Source organism: Microtus pennsylvanicus, chromosome 2 (genome assembly GCF_037038515.1).
Source record: "Microtus pennsylvanicus isolate mMicPen1 chromosome 2, mMicPen1.hap1, whole genome shotgun sequence".
Lineage (NCBI taxonomy): Eukaryota > Metazoa > Chordata > Mammalia > Rodentia > Cricetidae > Microtus > Microtus pennsylvanicus.
The window spans coordinates 71053175-71076608 of NC_134580.1; the positions used below are offsets into that span (position 1 = coordinate 71053175).

A 23434-nucleotide genomic window follows, 5' to 3' on the forward strand; every position below is an offset into this window, starting at 1 on the left:
ACAGTCCTAGGACGTGAGAGACTGGAGAGGACACGTGTGTGACACACTTAGCACAGTCCTAGGACGTGAGAGACTGGAGAGGACGCACGTGTGTGACACACTTAGCACAGTCCTAGGATGTGAGAGACTGGAGAGGACGCACGTGTGTGACACACTTAGCACAGTCCTAGGACGTGAGAGACTGGAGAGTACGCACGTGTGTGACACACTTAGCACAGTCCTAGGACGTGAGAGACTGGAGAGGACGCACGTGTGTGACACACTTAGCACAGTCCCTAGGACCTGAGTAGCACTGGGTAGCGGACTTAAGGGTACCGTGGCACCGTAGGAAGTTCTGCCAACTCTGATTCTCTACTACCTGGAAGGTCACACAGATGGATAAGGGGATGACCCTGCTGAAGCAGGAGGAACCAAGGTCAGAGCAATAAATCTCCAGGCCTTGTCCACTGTTCAGCATGCACGGGGTCTTCTTTCCTTTTCCTTTACATTTTAAATGGAACAGCACACACTTAGAGGCAGTGGCTAATCTCATATCTGTAGCAGGCAGATCAGAAATGTCACCTATGCATTCAATGTAACCAGAAGAACATGACTTATGGGAAAACCCCCTGAATTTATGAGGAAAAAAAGTGACGCGAGATGCCTTGGTAAGTCCACCAAATGAGATCCACTCCAGTCCAAAGAGACAGAAATCCCTGGTATCATGGGTTCTGTAAGTATACTGACTGGCTTTTGTCCACACTAAGCATCCAAAGAGGTGTGTGTAAGCAAAGGGAATGTCTTTACAATAGTGACAAATGTGTGTGGTGTTAGGTTTGACTGAAGCGAACCCTGAACTGGCCACCGCAGAAGGGCTCATTTGCATAGTGGTTCCCTAAGACCTGACATCCCCAACCCAGAGTTGAGTTCAGTTAAGGAAGCATTGTCCCTCTTCCCTGCTGCTCCTTCTGAGTGAGCTATGCTGACATGCCCAGCTCCATCCTGTCTACTAAGGACTGGGGATAGAGGGCAACTCTTGATGTTAATTCAAACCTGAAACTGACTAAGCCTAATGGTTGAATTTCTGAGAATTATGTTAAAATTTTGATGGGAATTGCATTGAATTGGTAGTGTGGTAGCCCCCATATGCTCCTGTGTTTGAATTCTTGGTCCCCAGTTGGTTAGAACTGTTTGGGAAGGATTAGAAAGTTGGCCTTGTTGAAGGAGCTGTGAGCCCACATCATTCCAGTTGTCTCCCTTCCCGCCATATAGCTGTCTCAATGTGTAAGCTCTTAGCTACTGCTCTAGTGCAGCGCCTGTTTGCCTGCTGCCATGCTCCCTGCCACGATGGTCATGGATTCTACCACCCCCTGAAACCACGAGTCCCAAATTAAATGCTTCTTTTTATAAGTTGCTTTGGCCATAGTGTCTATTCACAACAATAAAAAAGACATAGGATGGCCATTTTCACATTATGAATGCTAGTAATACTGAGCATGGAGCTCTTTCCATCTTCTGGTATCTTCTTCAATTCTTTCTTTGGTGTCTTAAAATTTTATTTTACATGTTTCCCACTTGCTTGGTTAAAGTTATCCCAGATAGTTTTTAGATGACGTCTATTTAGAAGCTTCACCCCTACTAGTTAGCATTCGTGGTATGGAAGGCACTCTGCACACTGCTAGAGGAGAAGAATGGTCATCAATATCACCCGGTCACAGACTCTACAATCTACAGCAGTGATCTGCCTGCCAGACACAGTGGCCCAACACTGGCACAAATATTATGGGAGTAATCAACTACTTTCTGATCGGCTCTAAGGCCCACTCAATGAGGTGAATCTGTATCTGACACCACTGACCAGCTAAGCCATGGGTCTAGGGGAAAACCACATACTATTGTCCTGCCAAAGGAACACAGCAATAAAATGACTCCAAATGACACTCTGCTGTACTGATGGATCAGTGCCTTGCTCAGCCCTCATCAGAGAACTTCTTCCTGCAGCAGATGGGAACTAGGACCCACGACTGAGCAACATAGAGAGAGTGAACGACATTAGAGCAGCTCCGTTCTCAGTGCGATGTCTTCATCAAAGCCTTCCCCTCAGGGCTCAGGGATCGATGTGGAAGAGGAGGCAGAAAGATGGTGACAAAGGTGATGGGTGAGTCCAAGGAAACAGCGTCTTCCAGACAACAGGACTTCTGCACATATGAACTCCCAGAGACTGTGACAGCACGTACAAGGCCTGCACAGTTCAAGCCAGACAGGCTCCACTCTAAGCAATAAGCTATCTGCAATTGATACCCAGTGGCAAGTCTCACTGGGTATCTAAACCATACTTAGGGCAGGCCCACACCCAGGAATATCTGGACAACACAAAATGAACTCAATGGTATTTTTGCAGATCTTTAATCTTATTTTATTTTGTTTGGGCATTTTGTCTTATAGGTCTTTTATTTTTTATCTTGACTTCTGCTTTTGTGTGTGTGTGTTTTGTTATTTATTTCTTGTTTTAAAGAGAGCAAGAGAAAGAAAAGGAACATAAATTTGAATACGTAGGGAGATGGGGAAGATCTGAGCAATACTGGGGAAGAAAAAAAACCCTCAGGGAAAAATAAGAAAGAAAAAAGAAAACTAATTTTCTCCCCCCCCAAAAAGTTATTAAACACACAAAAACTTTAAAGATTGAATTACACCTGGAAAAATGTACATGTCTAGGCAAATATTCTCTATATCCATCAAGCTTAGAGCTGAAGATCTGGGAGGTAGGAAGAGGGGGTAGTGGCCTTTTTCTTTTGACACACCTCAAAGACGATGTGCTGAAAACTCACTGGAGATTCTATTGCCTAGCCTACATATTTATTTAAACTTTAAACCCAGCAATTTAGACTTAACTATAACCCAAAGTTAAAAGTATTTGATTGGGTTGGAAAACGGAAAAAAAAGAAAAAGAAAATTGGGAGAGAATAGACTGCTGCCTTTGCTAATCAACGCAACAGTAGCCATGCTAACCACAACATTTATCTTAGCAAATGTAGAGAAAGTGAAAAACATCACATTCACCTCTAGTATTCAAAGCTCTATACTTTTCTGTTTCTTCTTCTTTTTCTGATATGTCGATGAAGAAGTCTGATGCCTGCACTGACTGACACAAAGACAACAGCTGACACCCCGCCTACCAACTGAACAAACAGCCCGCAGAGATCACATGTGACGGCGTTCTCCCTGAACAACTGCAGAAACAGCCAGCGCAGCCGACACATGCCACAACCTAAGACTCATCAGGCTCTTTTCTCCTTAGACTCAAGTATTCAAAAACTAAACTAAACTCATGGTCATAATATTAACCACTATATTTTAGTAAGGTCTACCAAAAATGAACAGGGCTACCCTGCTCCAAATGCAGGGCTTCACTGTCTTTCATCTCGCAGTGCTGGAAGCAAACAACCTTTTCCTCCTCACACCTGCCCCCAAAAGTGACTAAGACCACAGCTGGGAAAGTGGCTTCACGGAGAAGCCTCTTTGGCAAGCTTTCTGCACTATTTTATTTTTGACTGACAGATGACAACTGTGTGTGCTTATGGGGCACAGAGGGATAGTTCAGTACATATTTATCACCAGCCGGCAGAGCCTACAGTTGGACTTGAGGGTAGGGCTGAAGGTTGGGGCTCGGTGGCCATCGGCTAAGATGGCCTTAGAGACAGGAGCAAATACAGGCACACAGCTGCAGAGTAGAAGGGGTGTCTCACTTCTTAAAGCAGGAACATCCTCTGTAAGTGAAGGGGCCAGTCAACAGTACAGGACATGGACCTCCAGTTCACTTCATTGGGAAAAGGCAGCTACACTGGGAAGCCAGGAGTCCCAGAGATGCTCTCCTAATCCCTGCCCTCATAGTTTAAAATTTCTTTTATGGCCAGGCAGTGGTGGCTCACATCTTTAATCCCAGCACTTGGGAGGCAGAGGCAGGCGGATCTCTGTGAATTCAAGATCAGCCTAGTCTACAGATTGAGTTGCAGGACAGCCAGGATACACGAGAAACCCTGTCTCAAAATAATAATAATAATGATGATGATGATGATGATAATGATAATAAATTCTTTTGTGGTTTTCTTCCCTCGTCATCCTTGTCTTTCCATCTTAGATTATGTCAACACCTTCTTATCCTATACCTTTCTTCACTACCACCACCACCATTACCATCACCACCACCATCACATCACCATCATCATCATTACCACCATCATCACCACCACCACCATCATCATCACCACCACCACCATCATCACCACCACCACCATCACCATCACCACCACTGCCACCATCATTATCACCACCACCACCACGATCATCACCACCAACACCATCATCATCACCACCACCATCATCACCACCACCACCATCACCACCACCATCACCACCACCACCATCACCACCACCACCATCATCATCACCACCACCACCACCACCACCATCACCACCACTGCCACCATCATTATCACCACCACCACCACGATCATCACCACCAACACCATCATCATCACCACCACCATCATCACCACCACCACCATCACCACCACCATCACCACCACCACCATCACCACCACCACCATCATCATCACCACCACCACCATCATCACCACCACCACCATCACCACCACCACCACCACCATCACCACCACCGCCACCATCATTATCACCACCACCACCACCATCATCACCACCAACACCATCATCATCACCACCACCATCATCACCACCACCATCACCACCACCACCATCATCATCACCACCACCACCACCGTCACCACCACCACCATCATCATCACCACCACCACCATCATCACCACCACCATCATCATCATCACCACCACCACCATCATCATCACCACCACCACCATCACCACCACCATCATCACCACCACCACCATCACCACCACCATCACCACCACCACCATCACCACCACCACCACCATCATCACCACCACCATCATCACCACCACCACCACCACCACCACCATCACCACCACCACCATCATCACCACCACTATCATCACCATCATCACCACCACCACCATCATCACCACCACTATCATCATCATCATCACCATCATCACCACCATCATCACCACCACCATCATCATCACCACCACTATCATCATCATCATCATCACCATCACCATCATCACCACCACTATCACCACCACCACCATCATCACCACCACCACCATCATCACCACCACTATCATCATCATCATCATCACCACCATCACCTCCATCACCACTACCATCATCGTCACCATCATCACCGTGGATGGATTTTAGATATGCTCCACCACAAACAGCATTCTTTTCTTATTAAGAATCAGCCAAACAAAACAGACATTCTGAAAACCGGTCATGCTATAGTAAGGAAGGAAGAAAGAGTGGCATAATAAAAAAGCAGCTATGTTCTGGGACATCACCTACTGTTTTTATTCAGAAGAGCTATTTACTGGGCCAGAGAAATGACTCATCAAGTAAAGGCTCTTTTTAGACAACAAGATAATCCAAGTTTGATCCCAGGAACTCACATGAAAATGGTATGTGAGCTGGTAAGACAGTCAGTCCGTAAAGGTGCTTGCCACCTAGCCTAACCATTTGAGCTCGATCTTCCAGACCCACATGGTAGAAAGACACAGTCTTGCCAGTTGTGTTTTGACCTCCACACACATGCAATGGCATATCGATAGACAGACAGACAGACAGACAGACAGACACAGACACACAAACACACAAGTTGTCCTCAGACCTCTACATGAGTACCTACATACACATACATCATCATAACAGACACAATAAATAAAGTTCAAAAAAATAATAAAAAGCTATTTTACTCGAACTGTGGCTCCTCAAACCTAAAAAGAGAGCATATGACTCTTCCAGAGACTAAACATGCCACAAAGTACATTTTAAAAAACACGTGTTGGGAGACACTAAAGAATTTTCGCCAGCAAATTCTGAATTGCCTCGGAGAGAGAAATAAGGCTGTGTCCCAGCCTGGCTCTAGATCTACTGCTGGTGTTTTCCAGGGCTGGCCATGGTGACTTCAGTGTAACCAATTAAAGGGACTGGTCATAAAAAGCACAGATACTACTGTCAGGCAATAAACTAGACCTTATCAGTGACAGTGGTGCACATTACAAACTTCAAACTCATTCCGTGCTCTAATCCATCAGAAACTTCCTGGCTTTAATAGGCTCTAACCGGCAGGAGCTTTGAAGTCCTGGGATTAGGGCAGTAATGCGCAGGCTGAAGGAGAAGCTAAATGCAGGTGGGACGAACTCTTGTGCATCACGAATTAAAAACAAATCCAATTAATCAAATAGGCCTCAACCCTAGCTGCCATAGCAGATGACAGGGGTGGACAACGCAGGGGACAAAGTGATGGAGCAACTGGCCAGTTCCTGTGAGAATCTCCTTTAGACTGCAAGGCTACAGGGGCTGGGCAGCTGACCTCCCAACCAGAACCAGGGCTAGTTTTTGTTTTGTCTTGGTTTCCTGAAGGAGGGCTCCATATCAGAACAGAGATAAGAAGCAGAAAACTAATGTCCTTTAAACTAAGTTTTCATGTAAACAAATCGGCTGGGATAGCAGAGGGAAGCTGAGGCCTGTTTTCCCAAGGCGGATAGCCTTTGATCCTCTTGATTCCTCAGCTCTCTCACACTTGTGGCTCAGAGCGTGCCAGGGCACAGAGTTCACTGGGCCACCCTAGAATCCTATGGGTGAAATGACTGAGAACAGCAGGGGATGGGAGTGTGTGTCTACCCTTAGTCAGTGCAACTAAGGGGTGCAGGAAAGTCCTAAATGGGCTCCACCAAGCACTGTACCTCTTTATTCTTCTTACCTTCTGGGGGATTCTTATTCTGATTGTTCCAGACCACCAGCAGCTTGGAGAGACTGGGCACCTTGGACACCTCAGTGATGACCCGGAAGAGGCTCTCCACACGGTCATAGGTGAGGACGATGGCCGTGAAGCCTTGCGACTGTGGTGGGATCAGCGGGAGGAAGAGAGGGTTGCTCACACTAGTCCACTTCTGCAAGAGGACAAGGACGGTGTGGGTCAGAAGAAGCTGCAGTAATACCAGCAAGAGCTAAACACTGTTACTGTGTCCCCTCCACACCATCTGACAGCAATGAAATGGGCACAGAATACCTGAGCTGAGACGACATTTCCACACAGCAGATTTAAAGCACACATCTACCTCCCCTATCCAACCTCTGAGGTGGCAATTTATGACTACAAAAAGAATATGACTCTATAATGGCAAGGAGATGGAAGAAGAGCAGAAAGGCTAGAGGACTGGAGAGGACCACAGGACAGAGTGGGGGTGCCCACCTGTAACAACTGGGTGGGGAGCCTGGGAGCGGAAGCTCAGAGCTCAGGACTCACTCTGTGTAGAGGAGGGAGCTGTGGTGCTGAAAGCAGGGCTGGTTAAAAAGCTGTGTCAGGAAGTGGGGCTCCAGGTCACAAGCCCTCCCTTCCTCCAGCTCAGCCAGGTTGACTCTCTGTAGAAATAGACGGGATGTCCAGACAGGAACACAGGCATGGGAGGAAAACTCAGGGTAAAAACTCCAATGTTGAGTGAGGAGCCCTATCGCTGCCTTCCCTACTCTGTTACCAGCCATGTGGCTGTCTTGGCACCTCCAGTTCTCAGGGAAGCCCTCAGGCAGTACTTGGGTTCACAAAGACCTTCTAATCAGCTCTTAGTGGCTCCCTCCTAATTATAAACAGATTCTAGAATCACAGACAGTTCAAGAGCATCTTCAACAGACTAAAGGAATAGACTAAGCTCAGAATAGACAGACAATGGACACACAGAAAAAAAAAAACTACAAATGATATCACCCATGAAAAAGCTATTTTTATTTTATTTTTATTTTAAAATATTTATCAAAGATTAGAAAGAACTCTTGGATGTTAAAAACCACGAGAGAGAGAGAGAGAGACAGAGAGAGAGAGAGAGAGAGAGAGAGAGAGAGTTTGTTTAAGGGTGAGGTTTCTAAGCTAAAAGAAGGTAAAATATTCCAAGCCAGATTTTAAAGAGAGAGAGAGAAAAAAAAAAAACAGGACAGAAAAGAAGAAAAAAACAGGACGGTAGAACATTCATTTCTGTCCCAGAAAAACAAACAAATGAACAAAAAAGCTTCCAAACCACAGAATATGAAAAAGTGAATCTATCAAGAAATTAAGTATGGTTTTAGTATATGATGGGAAAGGAAAAAGCTTCAGAAAGAAAAAACACAGGGGCGTTTAAAATATAGAGAGAAATAGACAAAACAGAACGACAAAACAATGAAGCAAGTCACCATTTCTGCACAGGGGAAGCAGGGACACTTGGCAAAGGGGAAGGGTTGTGAAGATGAATTTGATGAACAAGTCTTAAAATCTTTCCGTAAATTAGAAATTTAGTCAAAATAAAGTTTTGAAAGTAAGAGAAAAAGGTAATAAAAGAAATGCAATCTTTTATCTACCATTAGAATGTCAAATAGTTTAAATATAACAATGTAAATAAAATTATGCTGTGCTAACGACAGATAATAAACTATTAAAATAATCTTACACACTTTAAAGGCTTCCTTGGAATGGAATTCATGCTCTCTACAACCCACCCATTCCAAGAATACAGCAGAGTTGCACTGTACATGAAAACTGTGCATTCCATACTCCCTCTCACCCCACATGCACACACATACACTATACATACACAGAATACAATGGTCCTGCATAGTACATTAAAAGACTGATAAAATATATGCAACACTTCCCATCTAAGTGATTTTAAAGTATATACAAAGTGTTATTAACTAGACCCACAATCGTATGCTAGCATGCTAAAAGCCCACCGGGAGGAGAAGGGACAAAGTCCCATCTGTCATGATGGCTGCCCTGCACTTCCCTACAGCCCTTAGCCTCAGGATTCCCCGGGTGCCCTATCAATCTCATCTATGCCATTGATAGACACCCATCACCACATGTGATAACAGCTGTCTGCCAGATGTGACAGTGCAGGCAAGGAAATGTACACAAACACATGGAGTACACTTGAGGCGGGGACTCAGGGAGTCTGAATGGGATCCCTGCAGCCCTAATATGACCGGGATATTAAGGCCTGTGTGGCCAGAGATGGCCGTCATTAGACTTCACAGCCAAGAGAGCCATGACATCGTACTGACTCTGAGCTGCAGTCTGGGGACAGTGGTGATTACATCTGTTTCAAGTCCCAGTCTTCGTCTTGTCCTGACTTCTGTGGAACTGAACAAGTAGTCCTCCAGAACCATTCAGGTTGCCCTCTGCCCTTACCGTCCCCCAACCCACATGCCCAGAGATGATATACCTTAAGGTGCACTTGAAAACCATAACTTGAAATGGAAAAAAAGAGAGGGCGTTTTTCTAAAAGAAGCATGTAAGATTATCTAACGTGTGGAACTAGGTGAGTCTCAGTGAGTGGCACCTAAGTCCATGCACAGGGTTTAATAAGCGTTAGCTCATTTGAAACTCACAACCCGAGACAGGACTGTTCTCATCACAGGTGATGGAAGTTTCAGGCCTGAGACCACAAACTGTGTTCAAGGAAAGCTAACTTGTCAGTGATAGAACCTAGATAGCCCAGGCAACTTGACTCTGGAAGACCTGCCCCTCCCACGTTCTACACACACACTCAGCTGGGTAGGGCTTCAGGAAGTAGGCGGAAAGGGAGGCCAACATTCGATATATCTACCTCCTCACTAAGACAAAAGTCCTGAAAATTCTTGATCCTCATTATCAATTCTAGGCCAATAAATGAGAATCTATCCCTGAGATTCTTGACTGCAAAAAAAATACATACAAAAACACACTGCACATACAACCCTGAGACAAAGTGGTCACATAAATTTGCAAAGGTAAATATCCCACAGACACAGAAGGAAAACCGATTAAGACAACAAAACAAGGTCTGTGCTGTGGGAGGTGGGACAAGCCAATGCACTTGGACGCCTGCACAGCATGCAGAGGAGGAGGCCCAGAGACATGCAAAGCCAGCTTCAAAGAATGGGTGCCCTGGAATTTTACCCGAGGCACCCTGAAGGTACCTGGTTCTGATTTCAAGGTGCTGCCAGGGGAAGGATCCCTGTCTGGTGAGCTGACAGATTTCGTCCCAGGTGTCTTGTTGGAAGTGGCAGTCGGGAAGGAAAGAAGGAAAGGGTTTGCTGGGAAGAGCTACCATTTCCCATACATCTGGCCTGGATCCCTAACAGGGCTGGAGCATCAGGGAAGGCAGTACATGCGGGGCAGATGGAAAGGAGCTTAAGGAACTGAAATCTTGCCAGCCCCTTCCTGGAATCGCAGAGACTGAGATGAGCAAGGAGGCACATGTGAGCTACAGATCCACCAGAGACGGATGCACTGCCAGGGCTCACCCCGGTGACTGCCAGCGTGAGTCAGCGCATTTGGAGAGAGTTTGGGAATCAGGCCTCAATCTGAGCAGAGTTTCTCTTACTTAGCTGTGCAACTTGGGCAAAGTACTTCATGTCTTCTGTGCCTCAGTTTCTCTATTGAATCTTCATGATATTGTTGTTACACTGGGCAAGTGAAGCCCATGGCTGCCCTCGTGCAGCTGTTGTTCACACCTCTCAAAAGTAGGGCAGTCTAAGCAATCTCAGGCCTCCTCAGCACCAACCCTATTACTCCTCCAAATACACAATTTTTATTTCCACAATCTGTTCTTTCCCTTCTGAGCCTCTGTTTGAACCACACTAAAGGCTCTGTGTGTGAGGGTAAGAGACATAACACCCAGTGCCTGCAACACTTTGGATCCCATGACCCAGGCTCCACTTCATTTGTCCCCTATGCAGAGGCAGGAAGCCCGGATTTTGAAATAGTTTCTGAATTGATTAATTCATCTTAGAAGTACTTTCCAAGAATCTCACCATGCTCAGAAATATAGTATACTGCAATATTTAAATGAAGCGGAGGTCTTGCCAATGATCAGCATTATGACATAATAAAACAATTTCTGTCAGTAGCTATTTCCTCATCTTTAAGAATGGGACTATGATAGTACCTATTTCCCTGTGGAATGATGTTTAAATGAGAAAGTGTATGCAAACACTTAGGATAGAATACATGGCTATTAGTTCAAAGCAAACATGAAACAGACCCTGATCCTCCCACTGTGTTTCCGTCTGCTACAGTGAGTTGGCAGTGCAGAAACCATTCCTACCAGGGTTGTTTCAGGAACAAATTCATTACGTCTGCATTTCCTAATCATATTCTCCAAGCCTCACTCACACAACAGTGAGGTAAACTGGGTGGGAAAGCCAGCAGGGTAGAAAGACAAATTACAATGCTGAGCCAGCAGACAGTACAACGGAATCAAATAGGATCCCACCTCAGCAAGCAGAGACCCAACAACACCCCCTTACCCTGGGGAGGCAAGCTGCAGTAGGGACAAGCAGGAGGGCAGCTTCTGAACAGCTTGTGCAGAAAGCTCAGCAGATGGGGAGGAGCCTGGATCCTGCAGGGTGATGTCTGAAGGGGATATCAGAAAGGCTGAAGCCATAGTGTGAGCATGAGAAACCCTATGACAGACCTTTTCAGCTCTGCAAACGGCTTGTTTCTTGTTAAGCTTTCTTCTCCTGAGTGGTGTTTTACTGATAAATGAACATGGCTACCTTTAAAGTTCACAGGTAATTTGTCCTGGCAAGGAATGGGCTTCTTAAACACAATCCCATTTGGCTGCAGAGCTCTGCAGCGGGGTAGAGAAAAGGCAGCTCTTAATTGGGGCTCATGCCTTTGCAGAAGCTCTGTACTACTGGGGTAAGGTCAACAAACCAAGCCCAGAGAAATATCCCACTGGAGAGGGACATTTCAAAAATGGCATTTAGTCACCTCTGAAATACCTTTCAGGACTGACCCCTGCTGGCTGGTCACAGAGAGTGTCTACAGTCTGGGACCTCTTGACCCCACTTTCTGCAGGAAATCAGGCAAATTCAAACCTCCATAATTTACTCAAGACTTTGCCTTCTACCAGGAAAAAGCAAACAATGCTGGCAATTAATCCTGGAGACTGATTAGGTCTCCACTATGGCAAGATGCACCCAGCAGTAGGGACAGGAAAGAAAGCGAAGCCATCCTGAGTTAGGACAATAGGTACCAAGGCAATGCCCAAACACATGATATCATGGGAAACTGCTCACTCTGACACATTATGAGGAGGATGAAGAAGTAGGTGTTGCTTCAACAAAGCACTGGCTTTGCCCCAGATGCCTGGCTCTTCTCTTATCCACCCTCTACTCTGCTGGCCTTAACCCGACAATAGGTCAATAGGTATTTGCTTCACAAGTGCCAAGAAGAAACCTTCCGCTGTTAAACGGAAGTCACACAGAAGTAGATTATGGTAGCCACGGCGACTGTCCAGTCTCAGTGCCAGCCACAGGGAAGAGCCTGCTTTCATTTCAGTGGAAGGCTTGAGGCTCCTTCCTAGCAGACTCAGGTTTCAGGATGTCTTGCAAGGGAGGCCAAGGGAGAGTGAGGTTAAAGTCAAAGGTAATCAAATGATTTCTCTTTCAAAAGACTCAACCTCAGGCGACTAGCTTGCACACGGAGGAAGCTGTCCCACCCAGTCCCTTGGCGGCCCTGTCCTGAAGTTCGTAGAATCAAAGATTATAGTAGTCCAAAGTCATTTTGGCCATGGTTACTGTGCAGAAACAAAATGACCTTTGTCAGCCATTCTGAAATGATCTTGCTGGGTTTACCTGGGGGCTGTAAGAATCAGGAGAGAGAAAGCCATGTTTCATGACCAATTCCAGGTCTCTGTCAATCTGACCAAACCCAATACCAGCACAGAAGACAGGGAACGCGGGAAACTCAATTCCCATTGCTTGCCCCATCAGAGATGCTTCATGTCTCTCTGTATAACTTCATTCAGAAACAAGAGACGTGGACAGACATTTGAGTCAGCCTATATTTGATGTAAACAGAGGTATTTTCCTGAGTGAAAAGTGAGACGTCAGAGAAGAGAGGAAGAGAGAACCGGCTGCTACACAGAAGCCTGGAGCCCATGTAATGAGCCGCCTTACCTATTCCTACCTTGATAGAAACGGCAGTCTTGTTGGTTGTTTTGAAGTTATCAACCCTTACCTCAATGTGGTTTCAATTATGAATTACCAGACTAAAGGGGGGGGGGAGAAAGCTTTGATTTATTCTTTTTTGTTCCAATTATGCATGATGTGTTTCCACAGAAGACTTTGAAAAGTATTTCATCATGCCTCTTATCCTGCAGTGGTCAAAGGGCAACACTGACAGAGTTAACTCTTTCCTGCCTCACCCAGGTTCAAAGAGACTGTGGCTGGACATGGGCCAAGGCTTCTAAAGTGAAGGCAGCACAGAGAGGGTTAAAAGTTTGCATCATGCTACTCTCTCGCAGAAGGGTGGTGTCCCCTGTCTAAATGGTGAGATGATATTTATGTTAATGGTGACTGGAAGATATGAAAGGGGCAATCAGTAATGTGGCCCATTCTGCCTTAACCATTAAACCTCTAGAGCCCTGACTAACCACAGCTCTCTTTCAGAGTGTGCTGATGGGCTTCAAGCAAGATTTCTTAGTTCACAGAGGAAAGATCTGAAGATAAGTCTGAAGTCAACCTGCTGCCTACCAAATACCAACTGGCTGTTCTGAAAAACAAGAGTAACGCTTGAGGCCAAATGGCACTGATGAGGCACATGCACAGAAGATAAAGACTGAAGACCGGAAGACTAAGGCAACGTCAACCCTGGCGACAGCGGCTGCCAGTCCCGTCTGCAGTTCTGCACCCGCCTCACGACAGCGGCTGCCAGTCCCGTCTGCAGTCCTGCTGCCCGCCTCACGACAGCGGCTGCCAGTCCCGTCTGCAGTTCTGCACCCGCCTCACGACAGCGGCTGCCAGTCCCGTCTGCAGTTCTGCTGCCCGCCTCACGACAGCGGCTGCCAGTCCCGTCTGCAGTCCTGCTGCCCGCCTCACGACAGCGGCTGCCAGTCCCGTCTGCAGTTCTGCTGCCCGCCTCACGACAGCGGCTGCCAGTCCTGTCTGCAGTCCTGCTGCCCGCCTCACGACAGCGGCTGCCAGTCCCGTCTGCAGTTCTGCTGCCCGCCTCACGACAGCGGCTGCCAGTCCCGTCTGCAGTTCTGCTGCCCGCCTCACGACAGCGGCTGCCAGTCCTGTCTGCAGTTCTGCTGCCCGCCTCACGACAGCGGCTGCCAGTCCCGTCTGCAGTTCTGCACCCGCCTCACGACAGCGGCTGCCAGTCCCGTCTGCAGTTCTGCACCCGCCTCACGACAGCGGCTGCCAGTCCCGTCTGCAGTGCTGCTGCCCGCCTCACGACAGCAGCTGCCAGTCCCGTCTGCAGTCCTGCTGACCGTCTCACGACAGCGGCTGCCAGTCCCGTCTGCAGTGCTGCTGCCCGCCTCACGACAGCGGCTGCCAGTCCCGTCTGCAGTTCTGCTGCCCGCCTCACGACAGCGGCTGCCAGTCCCGTCTGCAGTGCTGCTGCCCGCCTCACGACAGCGGCTGCCAGTCCCGTCTGCAGTTCTGCTGCCCGCCTCACGACAGCGGCTGCCAGTCCCGTCTGCAGTTCTGCACCGGCCTCACGACAGCGGCTGCCAGTCCCGTCTGCAGTTCTGCACCCGCCTCACGACAGCGGCTGCCAGTCCCGTCTGCAGTTCTGCACCCGCCTCACGACAGCGGCTGCCAGTCCCGTCTGCAGTGCTGCTGCCCGCCTCACGACAGCGGCTGCCAGTCCCGTCTGCAGTTCTGCTGCCCGCCTCACGACAGCGGCTGCCAGTCCCGTCTGCAGTTCTGCACCCGCCTCACGACAGCGGCTGCCAGTCCCGTCTGCAGTTCTGCACCCGCCTCACGACAGCGGCTGCCAGTCCCGTCTGCAGTTCTGCACCCGCCTCACGACAGCGGCTGCCAGTCCCGTCTGCAGTTCTGCACCCGCCTCACGACAGCGGCTGCCAGTCCCGTCTGCAGTCCTGCTGCCCGTCTCCAGGCATTTCTTCTTAAGCTTCTTTCTGACATCTGACCACATGTACCTCCCCTTCTCTGTCCGAAGACATTGGGAGCCACAGTGGTGAGGGTAAATTCAAGCCTGTCTCTGTCCTCTAGACGTACAAGATCTTCTTTGGAGACTGGGCTCTCAATTGCCTCCTAACTGCCATTTATATGTATAACTTTCCTGTGATTTGTTGTGGTCTTCCTTGGCCTGAGATCATACGACAGTTCTGCAAACTCTCAGCCATGGTCCTTTCCAAAAAGCCTCCTACTTCTCTTCCCCTGCAGCTCCCAGTGTCAGCTGCATACCTCTGTATACCTCTGTTTGCACATCACTTCAGAGTTTCTACCTCTGTCTCTCTGAATCGACTACTATAGTCTAAACTGGAAGCCTCAGCAGCTGTTTCTGCTGCTCTCACTCGGGCTTCAAGAGTTTGTGGGTTCGGATGGTGAGCTACTCACTAGAACTTTACTGGAAGAACTACGACTCAGACTGAGGAGAAATTCCTCACAACAGGGTCTGGGTGTAACAAACATGCTCTGTCCAGTTCCTCCCAAAGCTTATTTGGACTAGCCTCATGGTGTGAATTTGGCCCACAGTCCACATGTGGTGGAGGGGTTGTGAGTACAGCTCTCAGTCCTGGGCCAATCTAGGCAGGTTACTTTTTCATGTCACCAAGACACAGCTCTCCATGTCTTGATGTAGATGGGTCATAGGTAACAAATCCTGCACCTTCATCCCCCATTTCACACAGTGATCAGGCTGAGTTTTCTAATCAATAAAAAATGTAGATTTCTACACTGAGTCCTTGCTATGCACCCATCCTCCCAGGCACCAAGGGCCAGTTTATTTTGGGGCTCAGCTTCTTTTCATGCCAGTTTAGCAACAGGTTAAAACTGATCCACAATACGTCCCTGGCAGTATAGTTACTCAGCTGGGAAGAGTGCTTCTACATCACATGGAAAAGTTAGTCATGCACCACCATGTTCATTATTTAATTTGAGGGCCAAGTTTGTTCATAAGCTGAAAATAATTTCCATGAAAATTTGGCAGCAACTATATCAGTTGAAATCTCAGAGAAGTACTCAGAGAATTCCCACATAGGACAGGCCATGTGCTTCCTCACTGAAGAAGTGAGGTGACACAGCGGTCTGAGGAGCAACGGCGAGGATGAGCCTGTAATCTAGGGGTCATACCAGGGCTTCGTGCATTCTAGGCAGACTACCACTGACCTACATCCCGTCCCAGGAGGAAGGTCCTGAAATAAACATGTCTCCCTTTCTTTGCTTGTAAGAACTGAGTGAGCAGAATGCTACTGTTGGGGGTGTAAGGACTAGAGTACTAAATATGCCAGACAATCACCTGGATACAAAGAACATCCCTCTGTAAATTTCAATTTTCTGCTACAGAGTCCCATGCAATTCTAAATTCATGTTTCCATGCAATACAGCACTATATATCCTGACCTCTGTATCTGTGGGTCTTGCATAGAACACCGAATCTGTAATGAACGTGTAGAGACTTTCCTTTCTTGTTCTTATTCCCTGAGCAATAAAGTAAAACTGATGTTCGTAAAGCACTTACACTTAACCAATCATTAGAAGCAATCTAGAGATTATCTGTCTACAAGAAAACGTGCACAGACTGTGTGCAATTACACCACTTTACACTAGGATCTAACCATCAGTGGATTTTAGTACCCACAGGGACCAATCCCCTACAGATGCTGAGGGTCAGTTGCATTAGTGCCTGTTTATAAAAGAACAACTTTTTAAAGTACTGTGCCATTTATAAAAATGCCCTTGTAAATTATACCTCTAATTTTTTATAATCATTCCACTCAAGAATCATCCTACATGATTCCCACTTTACCAATAAAGACAAGAAATTTCAAAGAAGGAAGAAACCTACTCAAGATTAAACCAGTGAACACTTTTGAACTCAGATCTGATTCCAAAATGTTCTTTTCTTTGAAAGTTCAGGCACCAATAAGTAATCAGGAATTAACTGGGATACTCCTCTGCGGCCATGAGCATGCTGAAGCCCAGCCCTACAGAGTACCAAACTGTTGCAGGGGGTGAATCCCTCAGTCACCTCAAGTCACTCAGATCATGAGCAGTAAAGGAGGATTAAAACGCACAGTTCAGAAATGTCTGGGTTGCACTTAGCTTACTGAAGGCTCAGGGGTTAAACCCACCTGCCCGCCTCTTGAAAATTCCTGCTATTATGTGAGGCTTAGCCACTTCAATCTTCCCTCTATAGAGCTCCGAATTTGCATTTGGCTAGATGCCCACCCTTCATTTATAGTGCCAAACTACTGTCAAGAAGAGCAGGAAGGGTGGCCACTGATTGCTTTTCAGGTAGTAGAGGAAAAAGTTGACATTTCATCTTCCTATTTCTTGGAAAGGAAGGCAATCATTTATAAGAACCCTCATCTGGCTGTGGCCTCCATCAGTGGGATGGACAGAAGCCAGTGAGACAGCTCAACATAAGCCATATTAAAAGAATTTGGAATGAGCAAAGAGAGGATTCCAGATGTTGATACTTTCAATAATTCATGAGTTATAACAGTCTGCAAGCAATAAATTTCACTAAATATATCTATGATATGACTGCTTAAGATATTGGCAAAGATAACAACTATGGATTTTATTGGTTTACCATTTGATATATCAATATTTTGACAGCGATGTGCACAAGATTTGGATCAGTTTTAGGATAAAGTCTTCACACACAACCATCACCCCTTGACCCATTACTTCAAGGATACTGACAACAGTTGAAAGAAAGACCTCCATGAAAAACTCATAATTTACTTGATTCCAACAAACAAGGCTCACTTATAGTCCAAAGACAGCAACTGAGACCACTAACCCACTGCTTCTCATGAGAGGGTAAGCAAGTTTACAATCTCACCTAACTATCCCAAGCTTGGAAAATTCCAGCAGTTTGCAGGAACTCATGTGTAGACTCATGTGTTGGCAGCCCACTGGCTCTATCAGCAAGTTCGGCTGTAAGGTGGGAAGATTTCACATGCTCTCCTGGGAGCGATTAAATTACAGCTCATGACATTTGAGCTCAAAGCACCAGCACAGTTACGACCAAGAAAGTCAGTTTTTGTATGACTGTGAGCAGACAGGAGCGCAGCACACAGGGAAAGCTGGTTAGGTGTGGTAAGCCTCCACAACACAGCCACTCTTAACTCTCTGGAATTTCACTAAGGCGGGTGTTTTGTCTACTGTTTTCCTCTGTTTCTTCTTGGGGGGGTGGAGGGAAGAAGGCATGAACCCACAGGGCAAACAGGACAGGGAAGGAGACAATGATGGATCAGGGTCTGACAAATTTGTGGAAGCTGAAACACACAGAGTCTTTCTTTTCAAAAATCCTCCTGCTGTAAAACACATACAAATCCAGGATGAAATATAACAAAACTCCTTTCAACCTGCAGCTGAGGCCGCAGGAAAAGGGAAATCCCTGGTCCAAGAACAAAGCAGAAACTCAAGGCGAGTGGAAGACACTGGAGCTGGTGGGCACAGCAGCACCCAGGAGGGCAGAAGCTATGGCTATGCGCAATGATGTTTAGCTTCAGCAGCAGGAGAAGCCAGCTGCTGGGAGACACAAGCAACAGAACACAGTCCTCTTCCTAGACCTGAGTTCCCCCTGCCAAGTTTAATGGAAGGTAGCATGCATGCAGGCATGGGTTTAACAGAGTCTGTGTGAAGGTCTGGATACTCAAGCTGAGGAGCTGGTGCAGGAAAGTGAATTTATCTCTATGCTACCTCTAGAATACCTGAAGAAGCATTAATTTCTTAACTAATAAATTAACAATAAAGAAATGAAGTAAAACAGAGTGAAAAGAAAGTCCCCTCTTAGCCCAAATTGTTCATCATTTCCAGAGAAAACCTCATCAAAGATGATAACTCACACTCCAAAAATATGAACACTAAGGAAATAATATAACCAAAGCAACAGTCAGGTGGCCAGTGACAAGATGAGACCTCTCTAGGAATCCAAAAAGCAGGAGCAGCAGAGACTATGAAGTAAATGTATTGGACGCTGCAAGACATAAAAGAAACTAAAGGAAGTCAGATGGGTTCAGAGTTCAAGGTCAGCTTAGGGTATAGAGTGAGACCCCGTCTTAAAAATAAAAACATAAGGGTCAAGAAGACAGATTTGATTAAAGTAACCAAAATTAATTTCTACAAATAGCCACTGAATTTTAAAACACTGGATAGATTTAAAAAAAAAAAAAACATGCCTTAGTTAGAGCTGAAGAAAGTGGAGGATGGCTGTGAAAACCTCATGCTATGTGGCTCAAGAGGTATGCAAATGAGGACAATCTGAGAACCAAAACAAAGCCAGCAAACAAGACAAAAGCAGGAGAAAAAGCTGCACACAAATTTAACAAGCTTCTAGAAGGAAGGGTTAGTGAGAAATACAGATGTTTAACATTCATTTTCCAAAATAACTAACGACATGACGCTCAGGTTAAAGGGGAAACTCAGCCCCCAAAGCAGAGAACTACGGGGAGCCTGCTCAGGCAGGATCCACGCGGGATTCAAATTACAGGGTGCAAATTTGAAAATAAAAGAATCTTTACAGCTTGAAAATCCACTATTTCCCTCATATGACACATAATAGAGGAAACAGTAATGAGACCCTGGAAAAGCCTGAAACAAACATGTGATCCAAGCCACCATCACAGCAACAGGACAAACTGATGCTCGGTGTCCTCTAACATGACAAGATCACATACTTTTGTGATATTACTGGCAAAAGTGCATACTTGGATCTAACCAGACAAAAGAATCAGATACTTCAAATTTAAAAATGTCTACGAGCCCTTGGGTGCCTTGTCATTTGGGTAGGTGTTGATTTCCTGCAGCTTATCCTGTGTGTAGCTTTGCTTTTAAATAAAGTTCCCTTGCTGTTTCTCAAAAGAAGGTGTGTATGTGTTTGTGTGTGTGTTAATGACAAGTTCTCTTCCAAATATTCAAAAATGTCATCTTGCAAGACAAAGAATGAGAGATTGCTCTAGACCTCAGGAGTGAAAGCTACAGAAGTGAGTGCAATGGTGGTTTCTTTTGCAGTGGTAGACATTATCAGGATAACAAAGTCTAAGTACTATAGTATTATGCTGATGGTAAGCTGATTCTATATGAGAAATATTCAAGAGTAAAGGTACATTATACTTACACCTTCTAGAAGGTTGAGGAATATACCTGAACATATTCATATAAAAATGCAACTGTGATAAATTATTCATACAGGTAAAGGAATATATAAAAATCACTACTTTTAAAAACTTCAATCCTGAACTGTATCAAAAAAAAAAAAAACAGTGCTGAGGATTCAGATCAGGGGCATAGCATTTGCCTAGAAACCCATAGCCTCAGAAAAACAAAGAAAGGAAGGAAGGAAGGAAGGAAGGAAGGAAGGAAGGAAGGAAGGAAGGAAGGAAGGAAGGAAGGAAGGAAGGAAGGAGATATTTAGCCAAGTGTGAGGGCATACACCTACAGTCCCAGGGCTCATAGGTCAGAGACAGAAGGAACATTTATGTTCAAGAATTCTAGATCAACCTAAGCAATAGTAAGTCTCAAAACCCCCAAAACAACAAGCAAGTGTCAGATTAATAATAGATGATATAGCAATCAATCATCAGTCAATCAGTCAATTCTATGCTTTCTAACAGTGATGATGACAAGAAGACAGACATGAAGCTAAGTGGAGATAGTCAATAAGGACAGTTGGTCAAAGATCCCTTAAATCTAAAGTACAGAAAGGCCAAACCCATTCTCAAGTTTTGCAGAAGGAAAGATTATTCTGTGGGACAAATGAAGCCGAGAGATTCCAGGCTCACAATTGTTAAGACCAGGAGACAGGGTAAGGTACAATCTATAAGATGAAGAGTGAGGTCTGTCTCCTTCATTACTCAGTCCCCAAATGCCTGGAGCCCACACTTGCCCATCCCTTCTCCGACCTTCACCCTGGGTACAAAGATGACTCTCCAGAGCAATAAACCAAGAGAAAAAACTATTAACATCAACGTTTGTGCAAACGCCTGACGTGAGTGCAGCCCATCACTGCCACACTCATCCAAGCCCAGCTCTTCCATCAGCTTTCCGTGACTCTCTCACCAGAGCTAATGCACAACTGGCCAGGTAGACAAAGAAATCTTTCACTACAAAAGAGCAAATAAAAAATTAGAAAAAAAATAAAGGAAACAATGTAAGTAAATAAAATCACAAACAATATCTTCAGAGGTGGAAAATTATGTACCATTAAAATAAGAAGAACTGACATAGTTTTGTGTGTTTTTTTTAATCAAAAGAGAAATTAAAAGATAAAGGAAGGAAATGTCAGAGAAATGAGAACAGAAAGACTGGTCCGGCAAGAAAAGAAGCAGGACTAATCTACACATTCACCATCCATGTGATAGACGCTGCAGAAAGAGAGAGGAAAGGACAGAAGACAATAACCAAAGGCAGGAAGAAACGAGGCAGTGCCTCTATGCTGAAAGGCATGGACTTCCGGCTTGAAAGAGCTTGAATCAGCACTGCAAGGAAAAGACACTCATGCAAGGGGACATTATTCTAAAAGTTTAGAACACAGAAGTTGCCAAGAATTGGGGGAAAAGTTAACATTACAAGTTGATGATGGCACATGCCTTTAATCCAAGCACTCGGAAGGCAGAGACAGGCAGATCTCTGAGTTAAAAGCCAGCCTGATCTACAAAATGAGTTCCAGGATAGCCAGGGCTACACAGAGAAAACCTGTCTAGAAACAAACAAAAGCATAACAAAATAGAAAGCAAAACTATGTTTTCTACCATAATTCTGAGTCAAACCACACAACACACCAAAAATAAACACATTTCCAAACACTCAAGGCAACAGCATTATCTCCTGCACCCTGCCCCCCAGTGCTGCCTTAGGAAGCTCGAAAAAAGATGCCAGGCCCTGGAACAGGAAACCACATAATGCAAAAAGGAAAGAGAATTCCAGAATGTCAGAGGATCAGGGTAACAGCCATACAGAGAGCCAAAGAGGACCCACCTAGACAGCTCATGAAACAGGAGTCCAAAATCAAAGAAAGGAGTCTGGAGTTTACCCACACTGACGATTTTACTGTCTTAACCAGAGAGTGGTTAGTGAAAACCATTGCAGTAGAACCAAGCAAAGTACAAAGAAAAAGCAGCTATTATCTCCCTGGAAAATAGAGAATCAAGTACTAGTCATGACTTGGCTCAGCCCCGACTATGTGTAAGGTAAACACTGTTTTAAGGAAAAGCAATGGCGTGTGGCCGCTGGTCAGATGCACAGCACAAAACACACAGGGGAAAATGGAGAGGATGGGAGAAAAAGCGTTAATTTAGACAATGTGAAAAAGACGTTTCTTAGTAAGAAAATAAAAATTCCATTACAAGCATTTTGTAAGGAATCAGGAAGACAACCAGAGAAATTGAAAGAGGCTGCCCCCAGGAACAGGCTCCAGTTTTTTATGCATGTGTGAAACAATACTATTTTTAAACAATAAAATGAAGAAATACTGCAGAGAGAGAGGATACTCCAATCAAGGCAATGTAGCCTTTTTTTTTCTAATTTACAACTATTATGACCTAGTTATGAGAAAATTTTATTCAACTATTACTGTGGAGACTCTTAAAACTATATCCTGGGGCCTGGCAGTGGTGGTGCACACCTTTAATTACAGCACTCAGAGGCAGAGGCAGGCGGATCTCTGTGAGTTCAAGGCCAGCCTGGCCTACAGCACTAGTTCCAGGACAGCCAGAGCTGTGCTAATTAATACCCGATCACTGGTGCCGCCAGCATGCTCTCAGTTCATCCGCTGTCGGGGCAAGCTTCCCACTCTCCAAGCTTATTCTACTCACTCTTCCTGCATGCTGTGCAATGTAAGGGGAGCCAGGTGTGGTTCATGAAGCTGGGCCCTCAGAGTGAACCTCAAGAAAGGATGCAGAGGGCAGGGCCACATCCACAGTAACAGGGGGTGGGGGGGTGGAGATTCATGCACTGTCTCCTCGGGGCTGCCATGCAGGTGTCTGTTACACAGTGGGAAAGCCTTCTGCTGCAAAAGATCTGACTGACACGGTTGTGATCTCAGACACACCCCAAGTTTGCTCTTTCATATCCCTTATATATTCTCCCCACTCAAATCTTGCTTGGTGCCTGGTCCTTCCTACCTCTGTCTGACCTGAATCAGTCAAGCTCCTTAGGTCTTGCATCTTCCCACCTATAGACTGAAGCTCAGCTTTCTTTATTACCTGACTGCTAACCTTGAGACTGCAGCATTTCCCTGCAGCTCTTCACAAAAAAGTCTAGGATTCAAGGTAGTATACTAGACCAAGTGTTCAAATGTTAGCCAATTCATGATATACCTCCAAAAGCAATA

The 23434-nt window shown here is 45.7% G+C and overlaps 1 protein-coding gene across 1 annotated transcript in view; it reads right to left on the reverse strand.

The window, feature by feature from the left end:
• The window catches only part of Ext2 (exostosin glycosyltransferase 2), a 142732-nt gene that overhangs the window by 43693 nt on the left and 75605 nt on the right, over nucleotides 1-23434 (reverse strand). Inside the window, exon 9 of the mRNA XM_075961491.1 lies at nucleotides 6860-7049. Within this exon, the coding sequence (XP_075817606.1) occupies nucleotides 6860-7049 (190 nt within the window). The remainder of the gene's footprint in view (nucleotides 1-6859; nucleotides 7050-23434) is intronic.